This window comes from Diabrotica undecimpunctata, chromosome 9 (assembly GCF_040954645.1).
Source record: "Diabrotica undecimpunctata isolate CICGRU chromosome 9, icDiaUnde3, whole genome shotgun sequence".
Lineage (NCBI taxonomy): Eukaryota > Metazoa > Arthropoda > Insecta > Coleoptera > Chrysomelidae > Diabrotica > Diabrotica undecimpunctata.
This window is the reverse complement of record NC_092811.1, coordinates 101,054,376-101,069,649: the sequence shown is the minus strand read 5'-3', so window position 1 is coordinate 101,069,649 and position 15,274 is coordinate 101,054,376. Positions and strand designations below refer to the sequence as shown.

The window sequence follows — 15,274 nt, the reverse complement described above, 5'->3', positions numbered from 1 at the left end:
AGGAGAAAAACGTATTTATGAGAAAAAATGCCCGATTTCGGCGTAGAGAAATATTTTATATGTGAATTGAGAGTGTTTTTAAACTGCACTTGCCTCAAGGGCGTGTGAGACCGAACTAAAAAATAATACTTGGTGCGTAAAAGTGTAGATTACCCCTCTTGTATTTAGGTGTGAAAACTATTTAAGAGGCTGTGGCGCCATTAAGTCGGGCTATCCCGAGCAAACTAGATATTAGTGAATATTTTACTTATTCTACACTAAGAAAAGTGTAAAGAACTATATTTTTATTTTATATTTTAAAATGATATGTTCATTTCTGGAACAGCGATCTTCTTGGTATTTCTTTAAATCTTCCTTTATCTGTTTTCTTATGGTTTTGTTCAGTTCGGTAAACTCCACTGTATTTATTTTGTTATCATTCAGGAGTTGTCGTCGTTTTTTTAGCATATCTTGTGTTTTAGTGCTATTTTTTTGTTGTTTTCGCTTTTGTTTATTAGCAATCTTCAGTCCTGGTTCTAGTAGTTCTGTTGTTATTTTATCGTTTAATTCGTCTAGTTGCAAACCCTTTAGCTGTGATATGTCACTTCTTTTTAGCTGGTTTATGTATTGCTCTTTGCGTTCTTTAAGAAGTTCTGTATCTATTTCTTTTCTAGATGGTTTAAATTTTTGTCTGTTGTGGCGTTAATTTTGATTTTGGCTCTAACAATTCTGTGATCACTTCCTACGGAAATCATGTTTATGACTGTAACGTCTTGTACTATGTTCTTTTCTTTGGATAGGATGTAATCAATCTCATTTTTTGTTGAACCATTGGGTGCGATCCACGTCCATTTTCTCTGTGGTTTTTTATTGAAAAAGGTATTCATCGCATATAGACCGTTCGTTTCCATATAGTTCATCAATGTTTCTCCTCTTTCGTTTCGTGTTCCATATCCAAAGTTGCCGATTTTATTTTCTGATTCTTCTAGTTTTCTCCCTAATTTGGCATTGAAGTCGCCTATAATGATTGTGTAGGTGCTTTTGTATTTTTTCACTGTTTGTGTCAATGATTCGTAGAATATCTCCACTTCTTCATCCGTATGTGATGATGTAGGGGCGTAAATTTGTATGATCTTTAAACTTATATTTTTATTTATGTCCATTATTAGAGCCGCGATCCTTTCTGAAATTCCAATATATTGTCTAATCTTATGGACATGCTGATTAGAAATAAGAAAACCGACACCAGCTAATGATTCTTCTTCAGTTCCTTTATAGTATAGTACGTTCCCAGATTTCAACTTCATACAGGCTTCATATTTTCTTTTTATCTCACTTAATCCTAGTATATCCCATTTCATCTTTTTTACTTCTTGTTCCAGTTCGGCTAGCTTCTCGTCTCTCATCAGTGATCTGACATTATAAATTGCAATATCCAGTTTCGTTGCTTGTTTTCGTTGTTTCTGGTAAACTTCTAAAACCCAGGGATTCTTAGCACCCTCTGCTCTTTCCTCGATCCTACCATTGCCTTGGAAGGTGACTCCGGACCTGCTGGGGACTGAGGGCCAATTCTTACGTGTATCTGTCATAGACGGGTTGGTAAGTGTGTTTCAGCCGCCCACTCTGGGAACAGACGCTGTTTGCAGCCGCCCACTCTGGGTCAGACGCTGCTGTTGTATATATATTTATTTTAGTAACACGTAATTAATTCTCCAAGGGAAGGTATTTTTGTATGTATCGCGGACCGATGAAAATTGTGACTGATTGATTACTAAAACTAAACACACATTCTTTGTTTTAAAAGCCAGACGACAAACTCAAATATTATCCACCTGGTCCCTTGTGATGTCATTACAATCTAATATTTCGTTTGCCGTACATGAAAAATGCAACGTCTGCAAGGTTAAAGAAGAAATAAATATATATTTGTATAAGTATTACCAACTGGGAAAATGTAAATTTCAATATGAGATCTGTTATTTAATTTTTGAATAGAAAAGTTATAATTATTCGTAATTATCTTGTCGCTACAGTTAATATAAATTAAACACAAAAATAATATAATTTTTACCAAATTCTTCATTAGTTCAAACGCAGGATTCTTATACTTAAAAAAAAATAGTTACCTTATGACTCTATGGGTACAAACAATAAATTCTGGTTTGGAGTTCCACTGATGATAGGTGATGTAGAACCTTGTTTGCAGCCAAATCCATTGTTGGCTCTTCGTTAAAAACCTGTAGTAGCACGAAGTACCTTCACCCTTTTGCATGAGAGATTCGTGACACAATACCACCTTTTCCAAGTCGTCTACGTGGTAGTAATCATAACCTTAAACCAGAAAATAACTTACTATAAAATAAATTTATATTCAGAAATTCTGAATGTATATGTAAGATTTGCATGAAACTGAAAAAGGTATTCTACTAAATGGTTACCGGCTAAACAACATCAGATATGCAGATGACACCATAGTATTTGCGGACACCTTAGAAGACCTACAAGTTCTTATGAACAAAATCACGTATTGCAGTCAAAAATATGGACTCAATATAAAAGTTAAGAAGATAAAGCTTATGATAATACAGAAAGTCAACTATACGTCAACCAATCCCCTGTAGAAAGAGTGATGCACTACAACTACCTCGGCACCATAATAAATGAAAAATTGACCAACAACCAGGAGATTAGAACACGCATCGGAAAAGCTAGATCCACCTTCAATCGGATGGGGGCCTTCTTCAAGAGTCACAACCTCTCTCTTGATACAAAAGTAAGAATGCTGCGATGCTGCGTCTTCTCTGTCCTGTTTTATGGTGTTGAATCGTGGACCTTGAACGAAGATATGTGCAGAAGACTGGAAGCATTTGAGATGTGGCTATATCGAAGAATGCTTAAGATCCCGTGGACTGACCGAGTCACAAATGAGGAGGTCCCCAGAAGAATAAATAAGAACCGAGAGGTACTGACCACCATCAAATCCCGAAAGTTACAGTTCTTCGGACATATTATGCGAAATGAAACCAGATATGCTCTTCTTCAAACCATCCTGCAGGGAAAATATTTGGAAAACGAGGTCCAGGAAGAAGAAGAACATCTTGGTTAAGGAACCTCAGAATCTGGTTCAATACAACATCTGTGTAGCTTTTCCGCGGTGCTGCAGATAAGATAAAGATTGCCATGATGATCGCCAACATTCGTAACGGATAGGGCACATCAAGAAGAAGAATATGTAAGACGATAAATGCAACAAATACAATAAACAAAGAGTGCAGATTGTACTAAAATAAAGAATCGTATCGAAAGTCAATAAAACAAAAGAAGAAACTAAAACTTGGAAGTAGCTTTTTTTCCGCAAGCCGTCTGTTACAAACTAGTTCAGTATAGATATAGTGTTTGGGTGTTAAATCACTTGGTAATTCCCAAATAGTATTCGCCATCTACCATCTAGTGCCTAGCAATCATGCAAAATATAGCTAACGGTTTCAGGTCTTTACCCAAGACACACAGGTCTATAAGCCCATGTCTACATGAATCCGCCTTATTGTATAAAAACCAAAGCCTGTTATGATTCTAAGACGATTTCTGCTTTTTCCGCAGTATTTCAGCCCTATTATCGTATGTCCGTCCAAGATACATTTTGCTATGTATTTGACCAAGTATTCTTTTCAGTGGGATGTTGTGGGTGGATGCAGACTTTTTTATTTTCTGTGCTTTTTGGCATTCTTAAGGTTGGCTAAAAACCGAAGTATTTTATGGCTCATCCTCTTCTTTTAAGTTCAACTTTTTAATTGCCGTGTATTGCCCGGTACTGTTATGATCCGCAAGTCTATCGAGTCCTTCTCGGCATTCCCTACAGATTAGCCTAGAAGGTTCCTGAAAGTCTCCACAGCCATACGACTATCTGTGCACATATTGGTCATTCTAGACTATAAGAAAGTCTGAGTCATTTAATAATTAGATCAGGACATTAGTTTTAAAAATAAATAACTTGCTACAAAATCTATACCTACATGATTGGTGAGTTTGGTTTATTTATACCTTAAATATAGAATTTCTTATATTTCCTTTGCATGAACGACTCCAAATATATATCGCCAGTCGACCGATTCAAAATAAATGCCCCATTCAGTTCAAAAATTGTAAAAAATAATTTATATTTAGTTTTTGCTAATAGACATGTTATTTTTTTCTTTTTTTAAATAAAAAAGAAGTAAAATCTTTTTTTGCAGTTTTTTTTATCATTCAATATTTTTAACCATACTAAGATGCACATATTGTACCAGTCTAATTAAAGATGGCAATTAATTTGATACAATTATTAATTGACAATATACTGGGTGAGTATTGGGTCTTATTGGAATATTGGAGTCGACTTTAGAACTGATTTATTAATATATATATGATAAATATATGATAATTAGCATCATTAGCTAATTTTTCATGTTCATATAGAATAAAATTTACCTGAAGTACCCAAGAGTTCAAAAGGTAGGTAGCCTATGATGGGAGGAGCTCGATGATCTAAAAAAAGAAACTTCCATTCGAGACTGTGTCTAGAAGAAAATTCGTTTTTCGCTGAATCCACCAGTGGCATTTCTTTAATCAATTGCGGGGTTTGCATTCTACCTGTTCCGATGAAAACTAACCTATAGATAAATTAAAACAAAAAAAAAAAATAGATTATCTTTGAATTACTAATATAAATGACATGTTTTATTCCAAAGTTTTAAATAGTTTTCTAAGAAATAAAAAATTATCGTAGATATATGGATGGGTTTTAGAAACTACGTCTTCAAATTAATTGTCAAAAATAAATAGCAAAGAGGTAAAGATACTCTTGATTTTCTACAACTTTTAAAGCTGAAAAAATATTAAATAAATCTTCATTATATTTTTATTAAAATGCAGATATTGTTGCTGCTTGGAAGACTTTAAAATTATAAATAAAATAATATGCCATTTCCTTAGCTAGAATATTTGTTTTCTTCTCACGTTTAAGTTACCGCACTTTTCTTGGTAGAAAATTTTTCAGCAACATATAATACTAGTTTCATTTCATAATTTTCTTATTTTACCAACAAAAAAGAGCATACGAACAGTCAATATTCTCCAAGGCTTTTCTTCCCTTGTACATATTACGTTGGTCTTGATAACTATTCAATTTTATGTAAATAATCTTATTCGTCCAAGGCCTCTCTCTCCTATGGCGCTACAGGCCAAGTCGGGCCTACCTCCCACAGCATCCGCCTCGAACCATCCCTTTCCTTGGCTGCTCTCCTCCAATTATCTACCCTCAATATCTCTTTAGCATCGGTTCTCACTTCGTCTATCAACTTGTTTGGTTTTTCGACTGGTCGACGTCCCACCATAGTGTCCTGTTATTATCATTCTTCTGCTCCAAGATCGCTTTATCCAAAATTAATAATTAAATAATAATAATAATATATATATATATATATATATATATATATATATATATATATATATATATATATATATATATATTTATATATATAGAGGGTGTTTCAAAAAGGTATGTCATAAATTAAATCACGCATTCCGGGAACAAAAATAAATTGATTGAATCCAACTTACATTTGTACAAAAGTGTACACGAAAAAAGTTACAGCCCTTTGAAATTACAAAATAAAAATTGTTTTTTTGCATTATCTCCTAAACTACTTGACATTTTGTAATAAAAATGGACACGTTACTTTCTTGTTCTGAAAGCATTTTTCATACAAAATAAACAATAAAAATCTAAGCGCACAGAAATATTTTAGGGGGATGTACAGTCCTAAATCCCCCCAAACTTTTGAGTATGTTCAAATCAAATGAATTTTGTGGTATCATTAGTTTAACACATTATTTTTAAAACTTTTTTGCCTTTTATCACTTTTTCGAAAAATGAGTTTAGCTATCATTTATTGTGTGAATAAGATTAATATTAAACAATTTGATATTACAATGGCCTACAAATTTCATGAAATGGCAAATATGCATTTAACTTTGGGTAAGTTGGATCAGATTAAATTATGATTTCAATAAACTTTTGGGAATATCGTAGGTGAATGTCAAGGAAATATTGCAGAAGCCGCTGGGCGTTATGCAGTAAAATACCCCAATTGAAATACAACCGATAGCCGATTATTTCTGACCATTGATCGTCCTTTACGGGAAACGGGTACATTCCAACCGCAAGTTGCTGGCAATAGTGGTCGTCCAATAATGGATGCAACTGATGAAGATATTTTAAAAATCATTGAAGAAGTCCCTGGAACAAGTACAAGGGTAATAGCTGCTCAAGTAAATGTTCCTCACGTAAGGATTTGGAGGCGTTTGAAGGATCAGCTGCTTAAACCCTGTCACTTAACAACGGTTCAAGAGTTATTGGTTGAAGATTATCCTAAAAGGATTGGATTTTGCGATTGGAATGGAAAATACTCGAAATATTAATTTTATTAGAAATATTTTGTTTACCGACGAGGCTACCTTCAGTAGAAATGGAATAACAAACCATCATAACGAGCACATTTGGGCCGACGAAAATCCTCACGCCAAAAAAACGACTCATCACCAAAGGACTTTCAAAGTTAATATTTTGGCAGTAATTGTGGATAACAATCTAATAGGCCCAGTATTTCTTCCCAACAATTTAAATGGTGATAATTATTTGCAGTTCTTGGCAAACGATTTACAAGAGTATTTGGAAGAAGTGAATATTGCAATAAGGCAAAATATGTGGTTTCTACAAGATGGCGCTTCACCGCATTACAGTAAAGACTTCCGGGAATACCTTTGCAGGCAGCATCCTGGTCGGTGGATTGGAAGGGGTCGTGACACACCTATTTCTTGGCTACCCAGAAGTCCAGGTTTTAACCCCATGGACTTTTGCTTTTGGGGGTTTATGAAAGAAAAAGTGTATTCTGTAACAATAGAGAACGAACAACAATTGAGAGTTAGAATAATTGAAGCTGCAAATCAATATCGTCAGAAAAATATGATTTTTCAACGCACTCGGTTTTCCTTATTAAAACGATACCGAATGTGTATTAAAGAAAATGGGGGCCATTTTGAACATTTATTGTAATATCATATTTATAGAGGTTATAGACATTTTTTGTACTTGTTAATTCTTTTAAGCCATTTATTTAGTTGCACGTAATAAAAACTGTTTTTTGAAAAAAGTGATAGGAGGCAAAATTTTTTTAAAAATAATGTGTTAAACTAATGATGCCACAAAATTCATTTGATTTGAACGTACTCAAAAGTTTGGAAGTATTTAGGGCTGCACATCCCCTTAAAATTTTTCTGTGCGCTTAGATTTTGTTATTTTTTTTTGTATGAAAAATGCTTTTAGGACAAGAAAGTAACGTGCCCATCTTTATTACAAAATGTCAAGTAGTTTAGGAAATAATGCAAAAAAACAATTTTTATTTTGCAATTTCAAAAGGCTGTAACTTTTTTTGTGTATACCTTTGTACAAAGGTAAGTTGGATTCAATCAATTTATTTTTGTCCCCGGAATGCGTGATTTAATTTATGATATACCTCGAGGATCACGAGGGGTTCCACGAAGTATCTCCAGCGAACTCTATTTCTGGCCAGTGCTTTCATTGCCAGGAATTGCCATTTCTTTCCCTTCATCCAGTACTGCCTTTTTCCAAATTTTCTTAGGTCTGCCTACTTTCCGTCTGCCTTGAAGATTCCAATCCTCATCCTTTCCTGGCAATATCATCTGGTGGAGTGTGTGGTTTAACCATCCCCATTTTCTTTATCTTATTTGCTTTATATCATTTCATTGGTTGGTTGTAAAAACAATTAAGCAGTGTCTTCTTGTAATTTCTATCCCCAAAAAAGTCGGACCAAGTTCCGACGTTTTAATTATGATTAAACATACTTTATATTTGATAATATATGTTAACGATGTTAACAATGAATATATTTTAATTTTAATTGTTGTTTATTCCCGTGAAATATAACAGTTAATATAAAAATGCCACATTTTTTTTTCAGAACCATATTAAGTACAAATAACATCACATTTAAAAAGCATCTGTGTGCTTGCATGTAAGAGTCCGTGTGTTTATGTATATTTGTGCAACAGACGTTGGTAAAACACTTTCAATAGCTACAACAGCATTTCTCGTTGCATCTTAAACCATTTTAATAAATTTTTTGAAATTAAATCTTGGATTTTTGTGACTTGTTCGTAAGTCACTTCTGGTAATTCTAACAAATTCATTCCCATTAGCAGCAGCAATAATAATTAACCATTGTCTTTTGGAAACTGGCTTTATCAGTCCCCTGCAACTAGTATCGCTCCCATTTTTCATTTCAATTATAAAATGTACACGTTCTTTCTGCTCTAAATAGAGAATTGAACGTTGGGAGCTCGATCTCTTCCGCTTGACGACCAGAGAAGAAATAAATTATGTTAAAATATAAAATTTGTTCAACGCGCACCAATCCACTTTTTGCTTTTCATACTGTATGTGCTTAAAACAAATTATAAATCGCTTATAGACCCATTTTCAATAAAAGTTTTCCGATACGTGTAAAGAACCATTATGAAGAATTCAATTTTACTTTATACATGATATTCATAGTAACTTATTAATTTTTTTCTTAGACATTTAAATATAATAAAATACTAAAAAGATAAATTGCAAATGATTTCTACCCATTTTATATAGACGAATCTAAATTTTCATGTTGTAGTTATTTTATAAATGAAACAATAACATCCGTACCCAGAAATATACAGGGTGTTTCAAAAAAAGGTAACCCCGTCTCTAGGGTAGGTAATAAACTGAAAAATTATTGGTGTTTGCTTAGTAAAAAATTTTTGTAACGCCATCCGTTTTCAAGATACAGGGCGTTAAAGAAAAAAAAATTACGCATTTTTTACGATTTTGCCGAAACTACTGGCAACATTGTAATGAAATTTTATACGAATATGTTTTGGAAGCTGATACATCCCATGCATTTGTTTTTATATCTGATTCTCATAGAGGGCGCTAGTTACACGGATCGTACTAAGTATTAGTCAATATAACTTTTTTAAAAGTATAATTATTAATAAAAATTTCAAGTAAACTTAAACATCATTCAATTTTACAAGAAAAAGGTACTCTTGGTAAAACTCGATACTGTGTACCGTTTTCGGAATATTTTGATTTGAAAATTATGAAGTAATAATTGATACTGGTAGTAATGATAAAGTTCTAATAGGTATACCTCTATTTTCTCTAAGTGTGCTATGGAAATCTGACATTTATTGATTGTTATGACGATAAATCAACAATAATTAGAGTTTTGAAAACTTGTTATTTGTAAAATCAAATCAAAATGTACTCAAATGTTGAATACACTGACATGTTATTAAACTTAGGCGACTGTTTAGGATGTTCTAGTGCAGCTGTGACACGTTATGCAGAAAAGTTTCCTAGAAGAAACTTACCAAGTAAAAAAACATTTAGAGCCGTTGAACGACGTTGTCGAGAAACTGGGAATGTGAGACCAAATAAAATAAATTCTGGTAGACCAAGAACAATTAATAAAGAAAATAATATTTTAAATTTACTTGATCAAGATCCAACAGTTAGCGTAAGGAATATAGCAAGACAAACAAATACTTCTTCTCCAAGTACTTGGCGGATACTGAAAGAACAGCAATTACATCCTTATCATTACAGACAAGTCCAAGAGCTCTTGCCAGATGATCTACTGGTTAGAATGTATTTTTGTGAAACATTGCAATAAAGGACAGCCCACAATCCAAATTTTTTAAAATGCATTCTTTTTACGGACGAGGCCACAATTACGCGACAAGGTATGTTTAACTCCCATAATGCACACTACTGGTGTGATGAGAATCCACGAGTCAAAAGGGTATCACATGAACAAAAGTAATTTGAAGTTAATGTTTGGGCAGCAACTTTAGGTAACAAATTAATAGGTTATCATATTCTACCTGGAAATTTAAATGGTGATATGTATCTTGATTTTTTAAACAATTCCTTATTCGAGATATTAGAAGATTTAACGCTAAACGAGCGAAGATCTTTATTTTTTATGCACGATGGAGCTCCACCACACTGTGATAGAAGGTGTCGTAATTGATTGACTAATCATTTTCCGAATCGATGGATTGGTAGAGGTGCAGAAGCTCTGATTCATTGGCCTACGCAGTTTGGTCGTATATTAAGGAAAAAGTCTATGCTACAGAGGTAAATTCACGCCAAGAATTGGAAGAAAGAATTCAACGTCAATTTAATGACATCATAGCTGATCTACCGTTTAGAAGGTTAATGGAATCTTTAGAAAAAAGAATAGACTTGTGTATTCGCGAAAACGGAGGGCGTTTTGAACACTTACTGTAATTGAATTTTATTTTATGTTCTTAGTCATTAATTTAATTTTCTTCTTGTGAGTTTTGTTTAATTACTAACTATTTTATACCAGCATCAATTATTACTTCATAATTTTCAAATCAAAATATTCCGAAAATGGTACACAGTATCGAGTTTTACCAAGAGTACCTTTTTCGTGTAAAATTGAATGATGTTTAAGTTTACTTGAAATTTTGATTAATAATTATACTCTTAAAAAAGTTACACTGACTAATACTTAGTACGATCCGTGTAACTAGCGCCCTCTATGAGAATCAGATATAAAAACAAATTCATGGGATGTATCAGCTTTTTCTTCAACGCCCTGTATCTTGAAAACAGATGGCGTTACAAAAATGTTTTACTAAGCAAACCCCAATTATTTTTCAGTTTATTACCTACCCTAGAGACGGGGTTACCTTTTTTGAAACACCCTGTATAGAGTAATTTATATTTTTAAATTCGTTCAATTTAAAGTCTTATTACTGAAATCTTATTACATAAATGCTAGAGAAAAAATTTAAATCCTACCTCGTGTCCTCTTCGCCGGAATATCCGCTGTATCGATTTTCACCGTGAACGCAATCTTCGTCTGACCCTGAAAAAGGTTATAAATAAGATTTTGCCCCTGTTTGTATTGTTTACACATGTTCCTGGAAGCGATACTTTCAGGGACATGAATTGAAAACTTAAAATTTTTAGACTTTGAAAAATATCATTCTCTAACTTTTCCAACATATCTTTGTGTTATTACAAATTATTTAACTCAATCTTTGTTTAAAAAGTAAATCATTTTTCACGGGAATATGTAAATAAAAATATGAGAACTATTGAAATAAACTAATGGCTGTAAGTTTTTTTGGAGTTTACTGATTGTGGACACGCTTAATAAGTACTGAAGTTTAAACTCCGCTGGGGCTAGTGGTGTAGCTGACTGGGTGGATTGAGCAGTTCAGGAGGCTGGATTGCTATCACTGAAAAGTCCCTATCCCGGAAAAAAATAAGGTGGGTACACAGATGATGCTAGTAACCCACCGGTGGTAAAGAAGGATTTTACTCACAGAACTTTCGGGAAAGCCTCGGAGAACGGACTATGGAAAATATACTAAGACTCGGACGATGGAACGCCACATCCTGGTTCAAAGTCCAAGAAATTATTTAAGAACTGAAACATCATTAAATAGGTATATGCACGATATCAGAAACTAGTAAGAAAGGTACAGACAATATAAAATACCAAAATCATATACTATTCTTGGAGTTAAGAAGGATGCTCTACTTCACAAGAAATTTTAAAACAGCATTGTTGGTGATTATAGAGTTGATTGTATTATTTATTGTTTTAAATTTCTTAGATGCACTTTCAAGATTATTAACTTAAATGTTTAATTTACAATAGAAAAAATATATAAAACAAAACTATGCTTGAACGCTTTCTTCGGGGCAGCTTCTCAAGGTTGAATGCGCGCTCACACCTGCCATCGAGATTGCACCTTAAGCTTAAGTCATCTTAGCATCGCATAGGAACGTACTAAACAAGCATTAAATGAGTTAAATATGCAAATCAGAGTATAATACAGGTTACAATAAATGTCGCCCATATTAGAAATATTCATTTTATCTACGCACCTGATATGAGCAAAACAAAGAAGAAAAGAGAACGATTCTTTGATGAGCTACAGGACATACTAGACATTTATAATAGGGACAGTATATTCGTAATAGGCGATTTCAGTTCAAGAATTGGGAACATAACCATACCAGGAATTATGCAAACTGAAAACTGCACCCTGGCCACAAACTTGACGAAAGAACGCCAACATCAGCAAATGCTATCACACATTATAAATTCACGAGAATGGAACTAAACTATATAACAAAATTTAATGTAGATTTCCTGGAAAACGAGAGCACTAAAATTCTTTACCAAAGATGAATGGAAGAAAAGATATCCCGGAACTGCATAAGGTAACAGAAATATATAGCGTTGAAGAATCGTGGACAAAACTAAAAGCTAATATTACAAGTAGGGTCACAGATGCAATAGAACAAAGAACAATCATCACAAAGAGACCAAAAAATAATAAACCGTAGTTTACACACGTCGCCACGATAGTAGTTAAGGAAAAACGAGATGCCTACATAACATACCGTGAGCAACAAAAACTCGAAGACATACCAACATTTACAAAGAAATTACAAACAGAGAGAACTGTGAAATAAAGAAACCAAAGCAAACATATTGGTAAATATTCTAAGTAGAAATAGAGCATGACATGTATGGAGGTCAAAAGAAGGTATGAAATAAGCTAAGAGTAAGAAAGAAGAAAATAAATGAGGAAATTCAAACAAACATTATAACACCTAAAACATGAACAGAACACTTTAACAATGTCTACCATGACTCGATACATACGCCGAAGAACAAGAATATATATATATATATATATATATATATATATATATATATATATATATATATATATATAATATCTTTGTATAATAAATAGAACATGGTGATCAGGCATATATTGCATAATACCTACAAACACTGATCTGAAATTCGCTGCAGCATAATGAAGTAGATAATTAAAATGATTTGTCGTTGACCTTATCTCCAACGTGTTAATAATTCATTACATTCTCCTTACGTTAAGTGCTGTGGCGATTTTTAAATATTGATAGTATCACATCATTAAACAATAATATTGGCTGAAAAGATATAACTATTTTTGATAAAACAATCCAAATATGATAATATATAATACAGAGTGATTATACTGATGACACTACAAACACGTTCTTCTTCTTTGAGTGCTTCTCCTATCGGAGATTGGATATCATTAGGGAGATTCTAATTTTATTTACTGCTGTTTTGAATAATTCGTTAGTGGTACAGTCAAACCACTCTCTTAAATTTCTCATCCAGGATTCTTCTACATCCTGGATTTCTGCGTCCTTGGATTTTTCCTTGAATTATATTTTGTAGGAATGTGTACTTTTGTCCTCTCATCAGGTGGCCTAGGTATTCAAGTTTTGTCTTTTTTATATTCAGTATAACTTCTAGATCGTTATTTATTCTGTGTATTACCTCTTCATTTGTAATTTTATCTTTCAAGATTTTTAAGATTCCTCTGTTTAAGAGTCCATGCCTTAACACCGTAAAGCATAGTACTGAATACATAGCATTTTAACATTCTAGTTCGTAGCTGAATACTAATATCACGATAACAAAATAATTTTTTCATTTTTATAAAGGTTCTTGCCATTATCACAATAACGTTAGCATATCGAATGTTATTGATAACTTCTCCATTGACTATTATCCCTTCGTTTGCATGTGAGAGAGCTTCTTGTCATATGTGTTCGCTGTAGATATTAAACAAGAGCGGTGACAATATACAACCTTGTCGTACTCGTCTACGTATTTCTATTTCGTCCGATGTTTGGTCTTCTATTTTGATAATAGCTCGAGGATTCCAGTACATATTTAATATTGTTTTTATGTCTCTGGTGTCGATGTTCTTACCCTCCATGATTTCTTTGAGTTTATTGTGGCGTACTTTGTCAAAGGCCTTTTCAAAGTCTACAAAGCAGGCGTGTACCTCTTGGTTAACATCTAGACATCTCTGTGTTAGGACGTTTAAGGCAAAGAGAGCTTCTCTTATACCTAATCCTTTTCTGAATCCCATCTGTGTATCGTTAATATCGATATCAAACTTTTGATATATTCGGTTGTGGATGACTCTAAGAAATATTTTAAGCAGATGACTCATCAAGTAGATTGTTCGATGATCTGAACATTGCATTGCCTTAGTTTTCTTCGGTATGGTGACAAACGTAGACAGCAACCATTCTTGAGGTATTATACCAGTACTGTATATTGTATTGAATAAATGTAATATTATGGTTACGGATTTATCAATCAAAAGCTTCAACAGTTCTGTAGGAATTTCATCAGGTTCATTTGCTTTTCCATTTTTAGCGTTTCTTATTGGGTATTCTACTTCTTCTTTTCTCTTTTTGTCTGGCCCAGTTACATTCATTATCTGAGTTAAGTTGTTTCTATCGTCTTTAAATAATTGATTCAGGTATTCTGTCCATCTTTTTATTTTATTCTCTAGATCTACAATAAGATTTCGAAGAACAGGAAGATCTTTCTTCCTGTTATCTATTTCACTTTTTTGTGCATACTGAACGCAGCGTACTTTTTCTCATAGGTTTTCATTTGTTCACACTGTTCTTTAATCCACGCCTCTTTGGCTTCTTTTATTCTCTTTTTTATGTGTTTGTTTAAACACAGACACGTTAGTTTGTTCTATTTCTATAATTTTTAAAAACGTTTCAGCTTGGTCTCAACGTTTAGAATTTATTTATACAATTATTCTGCACACACATATATAAAAAATATTGATAAGGAATAAATTGAATAAAAAAACTATAATAAAAACACTTGTGTGGATAAGTAGGTGAGAAGCAATATAATGGTAGCTACGATTACACAATCTTATACTATTGGAGTTCTTCTTCCAAAGAAGACTAGAAGAAGACTTAGAAGTAAACTTCTAAATTTTACTAATTAAGAAAGAAGAATAACGAATATATAGAAAAATGTGGGTTTATTAGAACTCAGATGTTGAATAACGTTCGAATACAGTTTTATTAAACATAAATCTTGACAGATATGTTCATCATTGAGCTTCAGGAGGACAGTTTGATTAACGATCTTTCTTAATTGGTCTCGATCAACTGCTATACGTGCTACCTCAGTACACTGTTAGTGCAAAAGCTTTTTTGTAAAATCTGCCTATAGCTGTGGAGACTTCCCGCGTTGGCGCTGACTATATAATTCCTTGGACCAAAAACCGCTCCATTTTGTGATCACCTCAATGGAAATTA

At 33.1% G+C, this 15,274-nt stretch overlaps 1 protein-coding gene across 2 annotated transcripts in view; it reads right to left on the bottom strand.

Annotated features, from left to right (window-relative positions):
• Clk (circadian locomoter output cycles kaput protein Clock) overlaps window positions 1-15,274 on the bottom strand; it is a 157,085-nt gene that overhangs the window by 66,079 nt on the left and 75,732 nt on the right. For both annotated transcript variants that reach the window (XM_072543905.1, XM_072543904.1), the window contains exons 6-8: window positions 10,907-10,973; window positions 4,447-4,628; window positions 2,106-2,310 (exon numbers count right to left, since the gene is read on the bottom strand). In XM_072543905.1, the coding sequence (XP_072400006.1) occupies window positions 2,106-2,310; window positions 4,447-4,628; window positions 10,907-10,973 (454 nt within the window). The remainder of the gene's footprint in view (window positions 1-2,105; window positions 2,311-4,446; window positions 4,629-10,906; window positions 10,974-15,274) is intronic.